The sequence below is a fragment of the Podarcis pityusensis genome (genome assembly GCF_964106645.2).
Source record: "Podarcis pityusensis genome assembly, chromosome: 1".
NCBI classification, from domain to species: domain Eukaryota; kingdom Metazoa; phylum Chordata; class Lepidosauria; order Squamata; family Lacertidae; genus Podarcis; species Podarcis pityusensis.
In genome coordinates, this window is record NC_138028.1 from 71,915,300 (window position 1) to 71,934,768 (window position 19,469).

General features: G+C 38.6%; 1 protein-coding gene across 17 annotated transcripts in view; it reads right to left on the reverse strand.

The window, feature by feature from the left end:
- Window positions 1-19,469, reverse strand: part of SOX6 (SRY-box transcription factor 6) — a 466,488-nt gene that overhangs the window by 92,878 nt on the left and 354,141 nt on the right. For 16 of the 17 annotated variants that reach the window (XM_080975160.1, XM_080975165.1, XM_080975162.1 and 13 more), the window contains one exon: window positions 970-1,093. In XM_080975160.1, coding sequence (XP_080831286.1) covers window positions 970-1,093 — 124 coding nt within the window. The remainder of the gene's footprint in view (window positions 1-969; window positions 1,094-19,469) is intronic. The other variant, XM_080975156.1, reaches the window with a different exon arrangement.

Sequence of the window (19,469 nt, forward strand, 5' to 3'; positions counted from 1 at the left end):
TGTTTCAGAACCGATCCCACCTTTTTCTGAAAGCCACTGCAACATTCCCATTAACAGCAGTAGCAGATTCCAAATGAAAATTTTGCTTCTAACATTCAAAGGAAATGCTGTAACCATTTTGTTGTTTAATATTAATTAGAGGGGGTGAGATTAATTAGAAAAATGAAGATGCTGCTTCTGGCTGAGATGTAGGTTTACAAGGAATATACACATGAAAATAAGGTTGATTTTTATTTACTTAAATATCCTTACCCTGAGTTTCTTTGCTAATGTGGCTTTAAACATTTAAAGTCCTGTTTACAAGGAGACTCTGAAAGTAGCTTCAAACCATTATATCCCTAATTGAATTCCCCAGGAGCACAGTAAACTCAAAGGAATAAAGAAAGAAATCATAATATTTGCTGAATCATCTCCAAACATCTCTCACTGCGAAGTTGCATGACCTGTTACAAGCCTGAATTGATGATTGTAGCTGAACTGCTGAAACCTCTGTTATTTAGATGGAAATCGTATAAATTGCTGCCCAATTGAAATACACAAATTAAATCATACCTACCTTTACTTTTTATCTCTAATTATAAAGACGGCTTGCACAAAACACTAGTATGTGTATATATATATTCTGATGATAAAAGGGCCTTAAAAAGATATATATGTAACCTCATAAAGAGCCAGGCTACTCTCACAAATTGGCAGAGAAGAAAGTCAATAAATTCAAAGGAAATAATTTTGTGGTATACAGAAGTAAAATAAATATGGCCCTGAGAAGCCAATTCCCTGGTTCTCTCTGGAAGAAGTTTTCATCTAGACTTGCAAAAGAAATCCACATATTTCCTTTCCTCCCCACCCCTTCCCCCAGCTTAAATCCCCCAGCTTTTACATATCACTGTCCATACCAGGCAGATTACAAGGAGTAGCCATGGCTAATATCGTAACATGTTAAATAGCTTCACAACCCTGTCAACTTACCTGGCTTGTAAGTTATTCCTGGGGGGAAAAGGAATCCCTGCTGGGCTGCAGCAGCCGCTGCCAATGTCCGCTGGTCGTGTGGAAAAATTGGGATCATGAGCGGAGGCATGTGACCCTGAACCTGCTAAACAGAAGACAGTCTCTGATCAGAAATAGCACAAATTTGTCCTGACAGATAACTCTCCAGCACTGATAGTGTGCCTGCATTCACAGAGTCCAACCAAACCTTCTCCTAACCATAATCCTTGCCAATTTCACATTGTCACATCAAAGCCATAGTAGCTTTGTTCTCCCTCAATGTCAAAGGTGCAACAACCTGTACTTTTTTTTGTTCTACTAAGTTTTGCTTAAATCTGGGCCTGCTCTAAAAGAAGATTTCTCTCACTCTCCTTTTTGTTTTTTATCCTGCTTCTGTACTTTATAGTTTCATTTGTTTCTAAAATGATGTTACGTTCAAGTGCAAAATTCAAGCACTTTTTAAAAATTCAACCTACTGAACCTATACGGCAAATAATTCAATGTTTTCAAAAGACTAACAAAATTTCAGTACCTCTTTAAATGAAACCAAAATTCTTGGCTTTCAATTAAACTAATATTTTGCTTGTCTATCCAGTTTATAGCTTTAAACACTATCATAAAGCCTGATATTTATTGTGTGGAATTGACCATTTTAGAATAAATCCCACTGCATTAAATTTCATATGACCTTCATAAATGTATCAAAAGCCAAAACGTTGAAATAAAGTAAAAATACAGAAGCAGAAAATTATTCAGATACTTATCAGGCTTTATATTTGGGCAAACAGAACTAGAGAGGTGGGAATCAGGAGATTTTAATATTCAGCTTTATTTCTCCAGATACCTGGATCATGACAACTATGCCAAAAGATGGCTGGATCCAATGAAATGCCATGTTTCTTTTTTCTGTTGGCTTACTCAGAACTAATGCAAGGATTTTGCCGATGATTACAAAAAAATATAAAAATGAATTGTTTTATAATCAGAAAATAATTTCAACCCCTTCTCTTGTTGCAAATGAGTGGTTTCAAATTCTATTAAAAATAAACTTCAATGGCTTTTTGTTGGGATTTAATTCCTACAAAACTTTTTTAGTGGTAAAAATCCATATGTTGACCTATGACACTGTTTAAATAGTGCCAAATTTTCTTGTCATATCCATGTTCCTCTCCCAACATCTGATGCAGACCAGAAAGGCTACTGTGTGTGCGCTTCTAAGAGAGCTAATTTACCAACAACTCTTCTCTGGGGGAAAAGCCCTAAGATGTAGGTTAATAAAGGTCAAGCAAAACATAAACACTTTACAGTATTTTTCGGAATCCATTTCTCAGGAAAATCAACTTATAATAAAAAGGTCTTTGTGCAATTACTGCCATGGCACTGGGGCGTGAAAGAAACTAGCTATGAGCAGCCATTTCTTTTATTTTAGCTGACGTAAGCCCAGTTTCTCCATGTTAGCGACAAATTTAACATGGTTAAATTGAAGTCGATCCCCCTGTGTCCAGTATCAACTTTTTATACACTACCAAGTTGGTTGCATGATAATTGTTCCTGTAGGCCGTTGAATAAACAAGCAAAAACAATGTCAGTGTCTAATGGCGGCGGTACACCATCAGTTAGGAACTAAATAAAATGAGTTTCACAATAATTTTGAGTGCTTTTAGAGTGGATGTTGAATCAAACTGATCCAGAGTCATCCACAACTCCTGGAATCAAAGTAGTAAAAAGTAAACTTGAAGTCATCTATCACAATAGCCATGTAGACTATGGCCAGATGGTGCAGACAAAAGCCAAAAAACAACCGCATTTACTTGAGAAGGAAGCAGCAGTGGCCATTTCTGGAAGTGACTGAAGTTTGTTCCTCTGGTGTGCATGATTTATGACAACTGTACATTAAAAGCAAAATTAGATGTTATAGAAGGGGCTGGGTTGCTACTCAAATATATTTGATTTCCCCCCCTCTGTCTATAATATCATCCAGTGAAACATATTGTGTGACATGGTAGTCATACTGTGAGTGCCCCCCCCCCCATTACTATTTCAGATCACTGACATGGTAGTTTATTTATGCTAAAATTTCAGAGAAGATCTATTCATGTGTAGATCTGGTATTTTTTATTTATTAATTTATATTCTCTCTAAAAAATGGAAAACTAGGATATCTCAGGGCAATAAGGGACTAGCCCTTACCAATGTGATAGCTATACGTATGGTGGCCTATCTATCTATGTATGCATCCATCCATCCATCCATACATACATACTGCCCTTCATCCAAAGATTACAGGGCCATTCACAATATAAAAACAAAAAAATACATACTACAGTGGTACCTCAGGTTAAGAACTTAATTCGTTCTGGACGTCTGTTCTTAACCTGGAGCGGTTCTTAATCTGAGGTACCACTTTAGCTAATGGGGCCTCCTGCTACCGCTGTGCTGCTGCTGCGTGATTTCTTTTCTCATCCTGAAGCAAAGTTCTTAACCCAAGGTTCTATTTCTGGGTTAGCGGAGTCTGTAACCTGAAGTGTCTGTAACCACTGTACATACAAATGAAGACAATACCCCTCCAACAGTTTAAAAGGACATAGATTGTTTAATTAGCCAAAGGCCTGGGAGAAGAAGAATGTTTTTGCCTGGCACCTAAAGATATGCTACAAAGCCTCCAGGCAAGCATCCCTGGGGAGAGCATTCCACAAACGGGGAGCCACCACAGAAAAGACCCATTATCATGTTGCTGCCCTCCAGGCCTCTCATGGAGAAGGCACACAAAGAAGGACTTCAGATGGTGATCACAGGGTCTGGGTCACTTCATATGGGGACTGGCAAGCATTGCAATTCTGAGCTGTTTAAGGCTCTAAACCAGCACTCTGAATTAGGCCTGGAAACTAATTGGCAGCCAGTGAAGTCAGGCCAGGATTGGTACAATATGCTCAAACCATCTTGCCCCGGTGAGCCACCTGGCCACTGAATTCTGCACTAGCTGAAGTTTCCAAACTGCCTTCAGAGGCACCCCCATGTATAATATGTTGCAGCAATCTAACCTAGAGTTTACCAGAGCATAGACAACAGAAGTTAGGTTATCCCTGTCCAGATAGGGGTGCAGCTGGGCCACCAGCCAAAGCTGACTGAAGACACTCCATGCTACTGAAGCCACCTGAGCCTCAAGTGACAGGAAAGATCCACAAGTACCCACAAGCTGTGTACCTGCTCCTTCAGAGGGAGTGAAACCCCATCAAGAGCAGGCAACCTTGCACCCATCCAGTCTAGGTAACCACCAACTAACAGTGCCTCAGTCTTATTGGGATTGAGCTTCAGATTGTTGGCTCTCATCCAGTCTGTTACTGAAGCAAAACAATGGTCCATCACATCTACTGCTACACCTGCAGATGTAAAGGGAAAGTAGAGCTGTGTGTCCTCAGCATATTGCTGCCAACATACTCTAAAACTCCAGATGACTCCACTCAGTGGTTTCATGTAGAAGTTAAACAGCATAGGGGATAAAACTGAACCCTGAGCAACTCCACATTGAAGGCTCCACAGGGCTGAAGAGCACTCCTCAAGCAGCACCCTCTGGAAACGACTACAGTGGTACCTTGGGTTACATACGCTTCAGGTTATATACGCTTCAGGTTACAGACTCCGCTAACCCAGAAATAGTGCTTCAGGTTAAGAACTTTGCTTCAGGTTGAGAACAGAAATCATGCTCCAGCGGCATGGCGGCAGCGGGAGACCCCATTAGCTAAAGCGGTGCTTCAGGTTAAGAACAGTTTCAGGTTAAGTACAGACCTCCGGAACGAATTAAATACTTAAACCGAGGTACCACTGTATTCAAGTAGGACTGGAAGCACAGTGAGAAGCACAGAATACCTTTGATGGGGGACCCATAATATGGTAAAAAATAAGGTGGAGGGCAAGGAAAGTGAAACCGCCATGTGCTTTTCTGATTTGCAGTCACAAGGGCTTGAAGCTTACAAAGAGATTGTGGGAATGAAGCTTCCACAAACCTTCATACTTTAAGTGTGGATGTTCTCAAATCCTCTAATATCCAGATAATGTGGCACAGTAGAAGCAGACAAGACTTAGTGTCCCCTTTTTTCTGAGTAAACCAGAAACAAGTGTATATCGGAGCACCAGGACAAATGTATAAGGTGTGTAGTGAGAACAAGAATCCCTACACAGGACAAAAGGCATAAGGTATGCACTATGGAGTAAAATGTGCCCTCCCTTTTAAAAAAAATAAAATAAAATAGCATACACAGTGATGATAATTTGAACTAAGCGACTGGCATTCTCTCTGGGTATGCTGGAAGCAAACATTGAAGATGTAGCCCTTAGTGTTTTATGCTCGTTGATCTAGCAGGGTGAGGATAGCCAGCTTCATTAAGTCATATAAATTCTCAAAAAGGTTAATTGCTTCTCTGTTCCTTGAGTCTTTCTGAAAAATCATGACACCAGCAGATGCCAAAGAAAAACTCTGGACTCTCTTTTCTTCCTCTTCAGAAAAGCAATATAATGTTGCACCAACACCTCTTTCTTTCTGTCTCCTTTGCTAACTTGATGATGGTGCCTTTTTATTTTTGCCATCTGCCCTGGAGCTTCATTAAAGATACATGAATGGACTAACTAGCCTGATATCTTGTGAGGAACAGGTGCTATTGTTTGTCCCTGAAGACTTGCACTAAAGATCTGACTCTGAATACTTGAGAAAGAGCATCTGCAGCAGTCAGTCAGAGAGCAACTTGGCAAAGACCTTGCTATGTGCTAATGTGCAAACAGAGTGACACTCAAGGGGACTCATTTTCTCTTTCATGAAGATTTAACTTTCTTTTTTCTAACATGATTGAAAATAACTACTGAAATCTGAACAATCCTCTTTGTTTAATGCCTGTCACTCAGCTACAGAAGAGAAACTACAAGAAGTTCTGATTTCATTCCCTGTAAAATACAGATCCAATGAAAAGTAATTCTTGATGTCTCCCAATTCACAAAACAAATTGTCAGTTAAAGTAACCACAGTTGAAGACTGTTGAAAACAAAGGATTTTTTAAAGGCTTTGTCTAATTCTGCTGTTGCCTCAGATTTTAGTTTCAGGGGATTGCTAAATTTAGGGTTCTGTTACTGCTTTGTGTATTTAGCTGTGGTCTTTGCAAGTGCCGGCCTTTCTCAGTTCCACAAACAGTTATGGCTTAAATCATATAACATTTTGTAATAATGGTATAACCCTCCAACACCTTGGAGTGGCTTTGTATCCATCAAAAAGGAAAAAAAGTTTTATATCATCCCATCACCAAGCAGTAGATTCAGTCTGCTTAGATTCAGGCACTTTTAACAGCACTAAAGAACTGGCAAGTGTCCATCACATTAGTAACATATGCTTTAATATTCCGTATGCACTGTATATCCATCTTTTAAGATGTGCACAGATGTGTATTGATTTATGGTTCATGTTTATTTGTTGATACACAAATTTGTTATACATGCTGTAATTTAAAATAAATAAATAAATTATCTCTGAGTAATATTTCCTATTTTTGTAAGGAAGTATGGTAAAAGGTAATTTATTTTGGATAATTTAAACAACTTAGTGAACAATATTATAGTTTGCACTAGCTCTGATTCAGAAAACTGTCAAAAGTTCCCTACTAAAGGCCAGAGCCACTCTATAAAGACATAAGGGATGTCTTACTACAGCTTTACAAAACTCTACCAAACATTATTGCACTGTATTGCCCTATATTTGACATTTTAATATGAGAACCTTATTCTTTGCCTGTAAAGAATAAAAAGAAGTATACACAGACATGCAGGGCTAGTTTGATTCAGAAGTTCCTTGTGTATATATAGAGCAAAGCCAGCTATAGATAGTTAGATGTTAGTATACACACATACAGCAAATGTACAGCCAACAAATTCCCTAAATGTTGGGAAAGCCCTGCACACTTTAAAATACAATCTACATGTACTGTTATTAGTTCCAGTCTACAATCCAATTAGGGTGTGTTACATTACTGCGCTCATAGTTTATGACAAATTTATGATGAAATGGTCATCTGATTGTGTCAGGCTAAATTATGCACCTAGATTACCAACAAGCCTATAATGAGATGAGTAGTGTGGAGCTGGTTCATCAATATGTATCCCCTTTGCTTCTTTCTTCACTTATACTTGATGTAAATCCATATTTTTACTGCCTGTCTACTGTTGTGATCAGTTTGTAGCTATACATTTAGTCATATAGTATAATACGGGAACAAAAAGACATCTAAATCCTATTTTATAATGCTAAAAGAATGAAAAATGACTAATTAAATAACTTTAAACTGTCTACGCTTTCATGAAAGAGTCACTAGGAGGGAAGGAAGATGTCTCAGCTATAAAAAAATTAATAAAACATGTTATGCAAAAGTGAATTTATGGCTCATTTGGAATTAGAGATCTACCACCTTCTCAATCCATACAAATGCATAATCTTGTCAATTAAATATTATTGTTAAGGTCTAGTAGTATGTTAAAATCACTTTAAAGTGCAACTAAGGAAAATTCATGTGTGTTTATTACTCCTTATGGGTCTATTAGTGGGCATTTTATTCAGATTCGTGTTGTAAAATCTGCATAAACTCAGCATATTGTTATCCCCATGTGTGCATTTGTTTGGTTAAAGCATAACAGCAAATCTCGGTTACTACAACTTCTGAAAAAGTCAGGAGAGCTAAAAGAGTCTCACTTTTTAAGCAGAACGAAACAGTTTATGGCTACAAGAGAGAAAAGTTGACTATTATGCAAATTTTCACAGTCAGTGGTCACTCTGCCATGACAGAAGACAGAACAAGTCCATTAATTCAAATATCCCATAAGACTAGTGAAGAGGTATATGTTTCATGTTTCCACTCTGCCTTGTTCATCGGAAGTACGTAAAAATACTAAGGGCACATATTTTCATGCAGTGTTCATATTCAAACACATTAGTTCTACATGTTAATAAGGTCAATTTAGGTAATGAATGGCCTAACTTTGGGATAACACTAAAACCTGCAGTTCATATGTCCTCCTTACCCCATCCCACACAACCAAACAACAAATCTCCCCCTCTCTCTCTCCATGTTTTCTTTAAATTCTTACTGACATTTGTTTTTTAAACAATGGTCATGTATGGTGTACTCACACAAAACACAAGGTTTCTATTTTATAGCATTACAGATTATCTAAGTTTACGTGGGTTGCTCCACCCCACCCCAAGATCTTGCCTTGAACCTCTGCCAATAGCTCTGAGGGAAATGGGAGGGTAAATCTAATTATATTTTGTTAATGTAAAGGAAAATTCCCCATATATCAGTAACATATATATGTAATATTAAGAGAGAGAGAAGTCAGTCCTAAACAAATACTTCAGCCCTAAACATATTTATCAAATCCTGATTGTAACAAAACATATCTAAATATACACATTTAGTACCCAAACCTGCATATTGTTATAGGTTTTGGGTGCCAGAGTTTGTGGGTGCAAGGTACTCATACTTCCTAGAAAATGTTAGAAGTTAATCAATATTGGAGTATTAAGAGAAGGTGCCATAATGTTAAAATGTTAAAATATAAGCCATGTTAAAAAAAAATAAGACAGGCTGGCTGATGAAGTACCGTAATCTCCTGGAGAGATGGACCATTAAAAGAGCACCAAAAATGAGTGATGACCCATTAAGAACGCCGTTAACAAAGACTCTCTGGGCTGGACAAAAAAATGGGGAAATCCCCTCCCTGAGGTAAGAGATAGTTAGCAGAAACAAAAGGTCAGAGTTTCAGGAGGGAGGGGCAGAATTGCAGTGGGCGATGAAAAGGCCGGTTTTTCAAGCTGGAGAGCACAATGAGGGCTGTCTGTTTTATGCTACAGAGAGGGTCAGACACATTGTTTGGGGTCTCTTTGAATCAGAGTCTGCAGCAATGGAAGGAACAGGACCCTCTTGGGATGTGAATGCTCTGCACTCATCTTCATCCAGGCTCAGGTTGTATGTGCAAATAAACCATATATCACAGAGACACCACAGTCTCTGCTGTGGCTCACTGTCTCAAAGGAAACACATACCCTGGTATCTATGGTTTCCTATTTCCAGTAACATCTAGATTCTGGACAACAGAGACACATGGGCTAAACAAATTGCATACTTCCTTGCAACCCCAGTGCAACTCCTGTCTTGGGCATGTGATGCTGGTGTCATCCACATTGTTTCCTTCTTATGGAAGCTACTGCTGGTGCAGAATATAGCAGCTAGGTTGCTTGTGGACCAACAGGTAGCATTGGGGTTAAAGAGGCTGCACTGGCTGCCAATATGTGATTGGAAGAAGTTTAACTTGATTAGTATACAAAGTCCTAAACAAGTTGAGAGCAGGTTACTTTAGAGGCCACCTTATTCCTTATAGACCTGTCTGGTCACTGAGATCATCTGAAGAGGCTCTCCTAGTGCTGCAAGATGCTCCTGAAATCCATCTTTGCTCCACATGGAAGGTACCACCACACTATTCTCCCCTTGGAAATAAAGCACACTCTGACCATTTTATGGGTTTGGCATATGCTGAAAACTTTCTTGTTCAACGAAGTATTTTCAGAGTGAAGCCATAGGATTGTATTTTATGCTGTTGTATATTGTTTTGTATTGTATGATTTTTTAAAAAATCATTTGTACACCACTTTAAGGTTTTTAGAATTTTCAAATAAAAAAAAAGTTGGTTAAAAAAAATGATTCCTCTGAAATCACTGTGACTAACTGCCAAGTAAATGTATTTAAGAACAGGGTGCCAATATCTTTTTCAATAAAATATTGGTCCCTAAGCAATTACAGTATTCTTCAAAGAGAACAGTGTAACAACATTACCATGAAACCTTTACTGCAATGTAGTGCTATGAAAATAAAAAAACAATTATTTTCACAGCTCTCATGTGAATACTATTTTTTTCCCCATCATTTGTTCCCATGCACTCTCTTGCATCACACAAAGTGGTCAACACCTATGGAAACTCAGTTTTCCAGATCGGTTCCTATAATATTCATAGGCATAATGATCATGGTAGAAACCATAAAATTAAGTGCAAGAAGGGGAATGTGGAAGCCAGCAATGGAAGCTTGGGAATGACATACAAAAGAACTTACATCCCAAGGCTGTATTGTTTTTAGTAATCGGTTGGAAGCCGCCCAGAGTGGCTGGGGAAACCCAGCCAGATGGGCGGGGTATAAATAATAAATTATTATATTATTATATAAGGCAGATCTACAAGATCTTTGAAGGGGTGTGTGGATGTGTGAAAAGTTAAACAGGAAGTAAGATTACAAGTGGTCCCACGTTCTACATAAGAGAATATAGGATGGCTCCAGATCTAGGGCTAATCCACACACCACTATTGGACTTCTTTTCCACTGTAGCATCATTGAGGTCAACATAGCTTAAGCATGGCTGCAAGGAATCAGTACTCCATTGGAAACCCAGACACTGATCTCAAGTGTGTCACTGCAAAAACTTCAGAAATATTGTTATCTGAACTGTGACATTCATTGTCTCTGTTTGCAATATTGCAACAGAAGTGCAAGTACAGTCTTTCTTCCCTACATCAGTTCTGTCTGGAATAGTACAACCTGTCTGCTGACATGTTGCACTTCCTGCATCAGCTTGTGGACGCAGACAGTTGTGCCTACACAATCAGTAATATTCTGATCATTAGTTTAGTAGTTAGATACGCAGTGACACCTATGCTGCTGTGCCATTGTTTACAAAGTGACTGACTGCTTTTCCTGTCAATCATTCCAGAATGGAAACCATGGTACTCTTCTCCTATACACATTCTCTAGCTTGCCCAAACAGTAATAACGACTCAGTTCCTATGCAACAATTTCTGACTGTAGGTTTCCATGATGAAATACGCAGTCACATCTATTTAGAATTATTTGTCAGTAACAATGAACCTTTGTCCAGCTGTGACTATTTCCCCACTACTACAGCCAGGTCTTATCTGCTCAGGAAATGCCTGTTTTAACTGACAGGTAGGAGATTAAATCTACAGCTGCTGAAACACAATCTCCACTGTTAGATAGGCTTTCATTGAAAAGCACTACAAACACATAATTTGTTTATGTTGTACCAGCAATCTTTGACAAAGCAGAATGTCTAGCTGAGACAAATGTGGTTAAACCCATTTATTGTATTATTTCTGCTACACAGAGCAAGCTCTTAAAACATAGAAACTAGTGAAGGCACAAAGCTCTAGCTGTCTAAAGAAATCAAGAATAGATGACTTCTTGTTACACTAGCTCCCTTTACACAGCAAAGCATGCTCCCTCCTGGAAAATATCCATTGCATTTTTTAAAGCTATGAGGTTCAATGATACTTATGTTCTCAGGCTGTAAGATTTATTTGTTTTGTACCAGGCAACAGAAAAAGTTAACCATTATCTTAATAACTGGAGATTTTAAAAACCATAACTTTTTAAAATAAAAAACCATCATGCTTTTTGCATGAATTTATTTTTTTAAATATCTCTTAATACAGATGGCATCCAGGAAACTGAGAGGGTAGCAGAAGATTCTACACACATTGCTGCAAATACTGTGATCTAGAACAGGCTCCTCTGTGACAATCTGAATAGTGTAACCCATGCTCCTAACCATATTTGAGGTCTCTATATACTTCACTCATGCTTGTGTGGTGTAAACATTCCAACCCAAATTAACACTACTGTAAGTTGTGCGCATATGTGCATAGAGTAGCATTCACTAACAAAAACTTCACGTTCTCTTTCAAACCAGGAAATCATGTGTGTATTTCCTAGGTACTGGAACAACAGCACAAGTTACCAAACAGAAAATTTTCACAGAAAGAGCAATGCATAATTGGGAGGGACTGAAACTGAGTTAGCGTCCAAATGCATCAATCATCATTCACTTTCCTCCCATATTGCCCTATTTCCCATGAAACTTTTTACAAAATAATTATTTTTTAATTTAATCTTATTTGTAATAATCACTGTTGGATTTGAATGCTAACCCAGGAAGTGCCACTCACAATGCTGCATTTGGCATATATATATATATATATATATATATTTTAAAAGTATGCAATAAATGGGCTGAATCCATGGGGAATCCCTCAAAAAGCACGGATAATGAGGGGAATCCATAACAGACATAAACAAATGCAGAACGATGTCTGTGGCCAGCATCATTATGTAAGATATATCGGCATGTATTTGAATGTACAGCTTCAAACTCGGTGTCTATTACATTGATTCAATCACAGTGTGGGATTCAAACAAACCTTGCCTTTGGAGGGAGAGAGAGAGAGAGAGAGAGAGAGAGAGAGAGAGAGAGAGAGAGAGAACTGAGCGAGTACTGAGCATGATGCACCAATCACTTAAGTCTTGTGAGAAGGCAATGCAAGTTTTACTGTTAGCACTTCATTACAGCAGGACTACATGGAAAAAACAGGTGCCCATCCTTAACTGAAAACAGATATTCCCTGACCCACACTTCCCAGCCTCAGTATTGCAACCTTTAAAGCTGCTGTCATCTCAAAGCTGCATTTCAGTTCTACACACAAGGGACACTTGGGAAGATTTCATATTAAGAATTAGAGACCAGTTTTAGTTCAAGGGTTTTGATGCACACCTTCCCATGTTTTTTTAAGCATGATACTCATATCTTCTCCAAGAATACAACAATAACACTAGCAAATCTTTTTGGTAATTATTAATTTCACTGTAGAATAGATTTCATTGCTATGCTTGGCTTGTTGAAAATGTATTTTGTTCACCTCAGGGCACAGCATTAGCCTGTGTATTTGCTCTTTCCATTTTTTCCCCTGGTTCCCCAGGTTTTGTTTAAAAATTCGACTTAAGCCCGGATATTAATCACTGCTCAGAGAGTAAAAGAATCTGCAGGAACAGCTGAAGTGCTATACGCTCCCCCTTCTTTGTCTCCAGACCAGAAGCTAGTTAGTACTGGCAGGTTTTACTTATATTTGTGTAGAGATATTAACAAGACATAAAGAAAGAAAATAAAGGGGGAAAGTTAATTAAGAGAACAAGAAGGGCTAGCCTGGAGGTATGTTCAGTGGAGCGGGCTGTCAGGTTGCAAATCACAGTTCTAGTCCTGGGTTCCCTAGGCTAGAAAGGGATGAAAACAGGCGTGATGTTCAGCCTGCAGTTGAAGGAAATCCTGAGCCAACTACTACATTCATGCCCACAAGCTGTAGCGTGAGATGCCAGACATATCTAGAAGTGCCTATTCTCCATCTTGGTAAGACAAAAAAACCCAAATATTTCTATTACTCAAGAGTCTGGGACTTACAGCCTGTCAGCTGCATTGCTCTGCAGTTTTACTCATAGTTTTCTTCTTCTTCTTCTTCTTCTTCTTCTTCTTCTTCTTCTTCTTCTTCTTCTTCTTCTTCCGTATTGCTTTTAATGTAATTATAAGCCACCCTGAGCATTTGTTACAAAGGCATGATATAATCCCAACTATAAATGAGTGAATAAATAAATATCTTCCCTTCCTCACTAAATCTGGAGCATTTGCTTGTCAGGTTCAACTTCACAGTCAATGAGGGCAGAAGAGCACTGAGTGAATCCACTTCAGCATTTCCCTTTGCCAAAAGGGAACTACCTTGAAATGAAAAATACAAATCCTGGAGGTGAGCCATGTGGAGCTGTCCCAGTGTACTCTGATGGCACGAGGAGTAAGGAAACCACATTTGACAGGAATTAGAGAAGACTGAAAAAATAATCAGGACAGTATGACGGGATAAACTAATGACATTGCCATGCCAAATCAACCATAGGTCAATCTCTCTCTTTTTTAAAAAACAACAACCAGAAGTCCATCTTGTTCAACACTCCTCTCCCTTGTGGTCTGACAGATATGCCTGGGAATCCCACAAGAACTATGGGTGGCAGAAAAGGAGGGCTTCTTTCTTCCCATGCTCTAGAATCATAACTTTTACTGTGATGTGCCCTACTACACATTAAAGAGCTTCCTTTCTTGCACCACTCTCTCCACTTTCAAAACTCAATAGCTTCTTCTACCAAGACTCATCTTTTCTGTGCTCCTTGCATCTCTCCAAGGAGTTCCTGGAAGAACTTAAAACAAAATTTAAAAATTCCTTCCAGTAGCACCTTAGAGACCAACCAAGTTTGTTATTAGTATGAGCTTTCGTGTGCATGCACAAAACCTCATACCAATAACAAACTTAGTTGGTCTCTAGGGTGCTACTGGAAGGAATTTTTTTATTTTGTTTCGACAATGGCAGAGCAACACAGCTCCCTACCTACCTGTAAGTGGAAGAACTTGGTTACTGCAGTTCATGCACTGCTAACCTCACAAGTAGACTACTGTAACACACTGTTTGCGAGCCTTCCCTTGAGTTTGGTTCTGAATTTGAACTCATTGTTGTCCCTAGGTATACAACATACTGTTACATCTGTGTTGAACAAGCTACACTGGCTGTCAATTAGTTACCAAGCTATGCTCAAGCTTTTGCTCCTGGCATATAAAGCCCTAAGCAATTTGGGACTGGAAATCTCGCAGACTGCCTTCCCTTATACATCCCTGGCTGATTGCTAAAATCTCCAGTAGAGGCCTTGCTAGTTTCACCATAATAAATAGAGTGGTACCTTATGACAAGCCCCCAAATACCAGGAGGGGACTAGTTTGTGTACTCCTGCCTCCATAATCAGTGTCATTTAATGTTTTCTTGTACTTGTAAATGTTGTTGGATACTGCCTTGATATTTTATGTGAGGGGCAGATTATAAGTACTGGTTTTTTAATAAATAAATAAATAAATTGAGTTTCATGGCTCAGTTGAGATTTTGAACCCAAGACTCCACAATTAAAGTTCAACCCTAACCTATTCACTGCCCAGGTCTACCTTCTGCTAAGCAGAGTGTGGTTAGGTTGCTGACTAAGAATAATGTCATGCAGATTAACAAAGCTAAGTGAGTGAAGAGGGGCAATCATAGAATTGTAGAGTTGGAGGGGACCCCAAGGATGATGTAATCCAACCCCCTGCATTGCAGGAATATACAGCTGGCCTGTAAGGAGATTGAACCCATGACCTTGACGTTGTCCTTACCAGGCTCTAACCAACTGAGCTAACATGATAATAAATTGAAAACAACAGCAAAAGGAAGTATCTAGGCAAGAGATTTTGATTCATTTATACGTAATACAACACAGGTAAAACCAGCAAATCCGTTAAAAGACGTGTGAAATAATGCTCAATAAAACAGATAAAAAGCTGTAAAACTTTTACATACAAATATAGATAGCTAAATTTTATGTCTCAATAGGCATGTTGAAATTAAAGTTTTCAGCAGACATCTAAAAACAACATAGTGAGATCACCTGCCAAACATCAATGGGAAGGTTGTTCTAAAGTGTAGGTTCTGTGCCACACTAAAAGGCTGGCCCATCGCAAATGTTTCATGAACATGTAAAAGTAAAAGGTCTGCAGACTAAAGCAGGCGAGTGGGCACAAATGGTAAGGTAGTTCTTCAAGTAAACTCAGTTGTATCCCAAAGAATGGGACAATTACACAAGGAAGAAAGTGTGTGTAATGAGAAAAGGGGAAAAGAAAGGATGGTTGAGGAGAGTTGAGGGAGGGAGGAAAAAGCTAGGTGTAGGGCTTACACATCTAAGCACAGTCACCAGAAATTTCAAAGGAGACGAAACCTCCTACCACTCTACATTCACAGTAACATCCAACAACTGGCTTTTTTTAAAAAAAAAGGGTTTAAAAAACCCACAACTCAACCAATAGGAACCTTGTTTAAGCTGTAACCCCTTTTCAACTTTAGTGCCTCTCTGTTCTGCTGAAATGTTCCGTTCTAGGGGATATCGAAATGTGGTCTTGCAAAAAACAAGCAAGGAGGTGCAGTATTTTGAAAAGGAAACAAGACAGAATGAACAGCTTAATCGTATTCGGGGAAGATTTGCTAAAACTTTATTATCCATCCAAATTTAGCTCCTCAGGGCTGTGTTATAATTTCTCCTTTTCACTTCAGTGCATGTCAAGATTGTTGAGTGCTGGTGACATAGATCACTGCTGGGGCTCCTTCAAAGCTGTGCTATACATCCAGCTGCACTGCCTCCTTGTCGCATTCCCATGAAGTCAATGCTTCAGTTGTTGTTTTGGACAAATTCCTATCAGCTTTTAGCCATATTCCAGCTTCACAAGACACATCCTCACAATGCCCTCAGCAAGTCCACCGTATGGCCAAACAGCAGGAGGTCAAGAGATCAGCTCATCCATGTAAATCAATATTCAAATTTGCTTTCACAATTTGAGAAACGCTGTTTTGCCATATACACATAAAATAATCTCACCAAGCATACACATACACCGATGTAACAAAAACTAACAAAAGTCACATTGTGATATTACAATTTTTATAAACGTTAATTTCTGGCATAGAAAGGGAAAGAAAACATCATTTGGTGCTTGGATTTGCCTGCTGAAGGTAAATGCTTAGATTTCTCTATAGCTACAGGTGTAGATGCAATAGCCTAAAAAACAAAATGGAAAAACCCTCACCCAAATCAAATGAATTTTCAGAAATACCTGCAACCTTGGATCACTTTAAGACATATAAATGGGGTATCAATTTTTAAAATAACTAAAAAAATAAATCACTATTCCAATTTATAAACACCCCAGAATTATTTATATCAACCACTAGAAGTGGAACTTTAATTTGTGGACTTTAACCATGATATCTACACCTTTGCAATATTTATCTCTTTTTAAAAAAAAAAAAAATAATTACTGAATTTTCAAATTATAACAACAAATTTTCCACAAATCTTATTTGAACAATTTATATTTCTCCCCTCCCCCCTCTTTGGCTTCCCCCGTATTGCCGTATTGATTTATTAAACAAATTCTATGCAATATTTATCTCTGACCTTTTGCCTGAATCCAAAAAGTGAATGAAAAGGAGGTTTGTGGAGGAAGGTTTCCTGTCCCATCCTTCCCTCGCTTAGGATCCAAATCACTATCTATACCAGTACCATCCTATGGCACTGATAATTTCAAAGTAATGAGTGAGTCTGAGATTACCATCCACGAGGCCATTACAAACAAGTTGTTTTTCAGATGAAGTTTTCTGTTTCCATATGTTTAAGGGTTATTTCAAATAATCAAATAGGAGAACTTGCAGAGTTGGAGGCAGAAAATTGACAAAAAATTCCAGTCAGAAGGATGTTGGGATTTCTAGTTCCAGTCCTCTCTGTGGTGGGAAATGGCACGCTGATGAGCAGCTAGAGCAACCCCACCACTGTCACAGCCCCTGCTTTTCCAGGCCTTGGTAAATTTGGGAAGCCCTTGGGGACAGGGAAGGGGGAGCCAGCAGTGGTTTGAAGTCTATGAAAAGATTGTGCATGCAGGCTTGAAGTATGTGCAAAAACTTAAGCTGCACAGTGGAAGGTGCCAAACAATGCACCTATTAAATTGACATGATCACGGAAAGCACCAGGTGGAAAATAGGGCTGTATAAGCTCAGCCAAAATCTTTCCACCTGCCAACTTTGTTATAAATACAAACCTGTTATACTACAAGAGGAAATTTGGGGTGTACAATACCCCAGTGAGCTATAATGGATGGTGCCTTTTCAACAAGTAGGAATAGCGCAATTTTGGCCCATGTATAGGCCACATTATCTTAATTAAATTACCTTTGATATCATTTTCAGAATAGTTTCTGTTCGTGATGAAATCTACATGAATTCACACTCTCTTATGTTTCTTCTTTTTAAATGCACTCACAAAGGCTACTCATTCATATCATTTCAATTTACACAAGTGTGTGATGATGCACTGATAACCTTGTTTCAGCAATCAGAATGCATACTACTTCTTGCAAAATATCTCACTAAATTAAGACACAAAGAGCTACATTAGCTCTAGGGCTTCCACACTCCTGACAGGATATAGATAGATTTAATCTAATTTAGATGCTTAAAGTGATCTCACAGACACACACCTTTCAGGCAAGATGAAGCTGAACTATCTTTGTACAATTTTATTATTTCAATAGCATCATTTCTAAGGAACATATGTATACATGTAAGTCAGTGTGTATACACAACACACATATGTAGCTGAGCTTGAAAACATAAATATGTAATACTATGTCAGTGTTCTGGAACATCAGAAAAAAGGAAACAATTCAACTTGTTGACTGTTTAAATATATATTTGGTGGTGTGTTTTATGGCAATCAAGTTCTTTCAGTCAGACCACCCAAACCAAAACAAAAAGGAAAAATCCTACATTGTTTGCAATAATCTGGAAGCAAATTTAGGGCATATTCACGTTTTTCTGCGTTTTCCAGCTAGATTAAGCTGTTGTCTTCACAATTGCCTCCCAGCTGCTGTGACTTGCAAAAACAACAGACCCAGCTCTGTTGTCTGCAGAATGCCTGGATTGTTATGAGTAACTTTATTGCAGGCGCATGAGTGTGTTAAGACTTTAAAACACGCTCAAATGTCATGTGCACACCCAGTGACGGGCAAGAATAATTATGAAAAAACAAGAATTCTATGTCTATGAAACACTGTCAGACAAAATGGGCCATTCATTGTGTCCCTTTGGGAATAGTCAAACTCTCCAGCCAGAAAACAAAAAAGGCACTTTTTTCTGCTGTAGGCTGAATGCTTAGCTTTGCCATCTGAGCCCTAAGAAAACATGGGCCCCCTCTCTAAATACTGGCTGGCTTGCACACAGTAAAATGTATTAATGTCCCCCTTTCCCCAGCAGCACCTTCTCTATAGGCGGCAGCCAACGTAAAGTCAATGCAAAGACAAAACAGTTTGCCTAACGCTCATGTTGTTGCTTTTTTTAAAAAAAGAACAACCTACCATTCCAGCACAGTCTGAAAATCTCTCTGACACAGAGATTTTATTCTAAGGCAGATCTCCTTGTGTATTTTCCTGTAGCTGCTGTTAATGCTTTTAGCAGGTAATAACAGCTGCCTGCTGCTACACTTGAGATTCTCAAGGATGTATAAGAAGCTACCAAAGAGTAGGAATGTGTGCAGTTGTTAAAGGTCATTATCTACTTCATAGAAAAGCCCAATTCATTACTCTCTCATTTTCAAATCTCAAAGCTTCTAAGTACTACTGCATGCCTCTCTGTCATGTGCAAGAGGATCTGCTCAGGTTCCCCTTGTGCTCAAGCACACATGTGCACAAAATACCTATCACCCCTCCTATCTGATCTTATTTTACTTCCTGCCCTTCCCACAACTCCAATAGCAGGATTTTGAGGACCCACAAAATACATAAATAATTAAATATATTGCTTTATATGTAGTTGGACTGCGAGATGACAAACTTTCACCAGGGCTGCTGCTGTTCTTAAGTATCTTAAGGTTTTACTGACTGTTAAAAAGTTATTTCAGAAGCCCAGAACAGGGTGCTATTCAATTCAGATCAAAGTGCTTATGTAAATA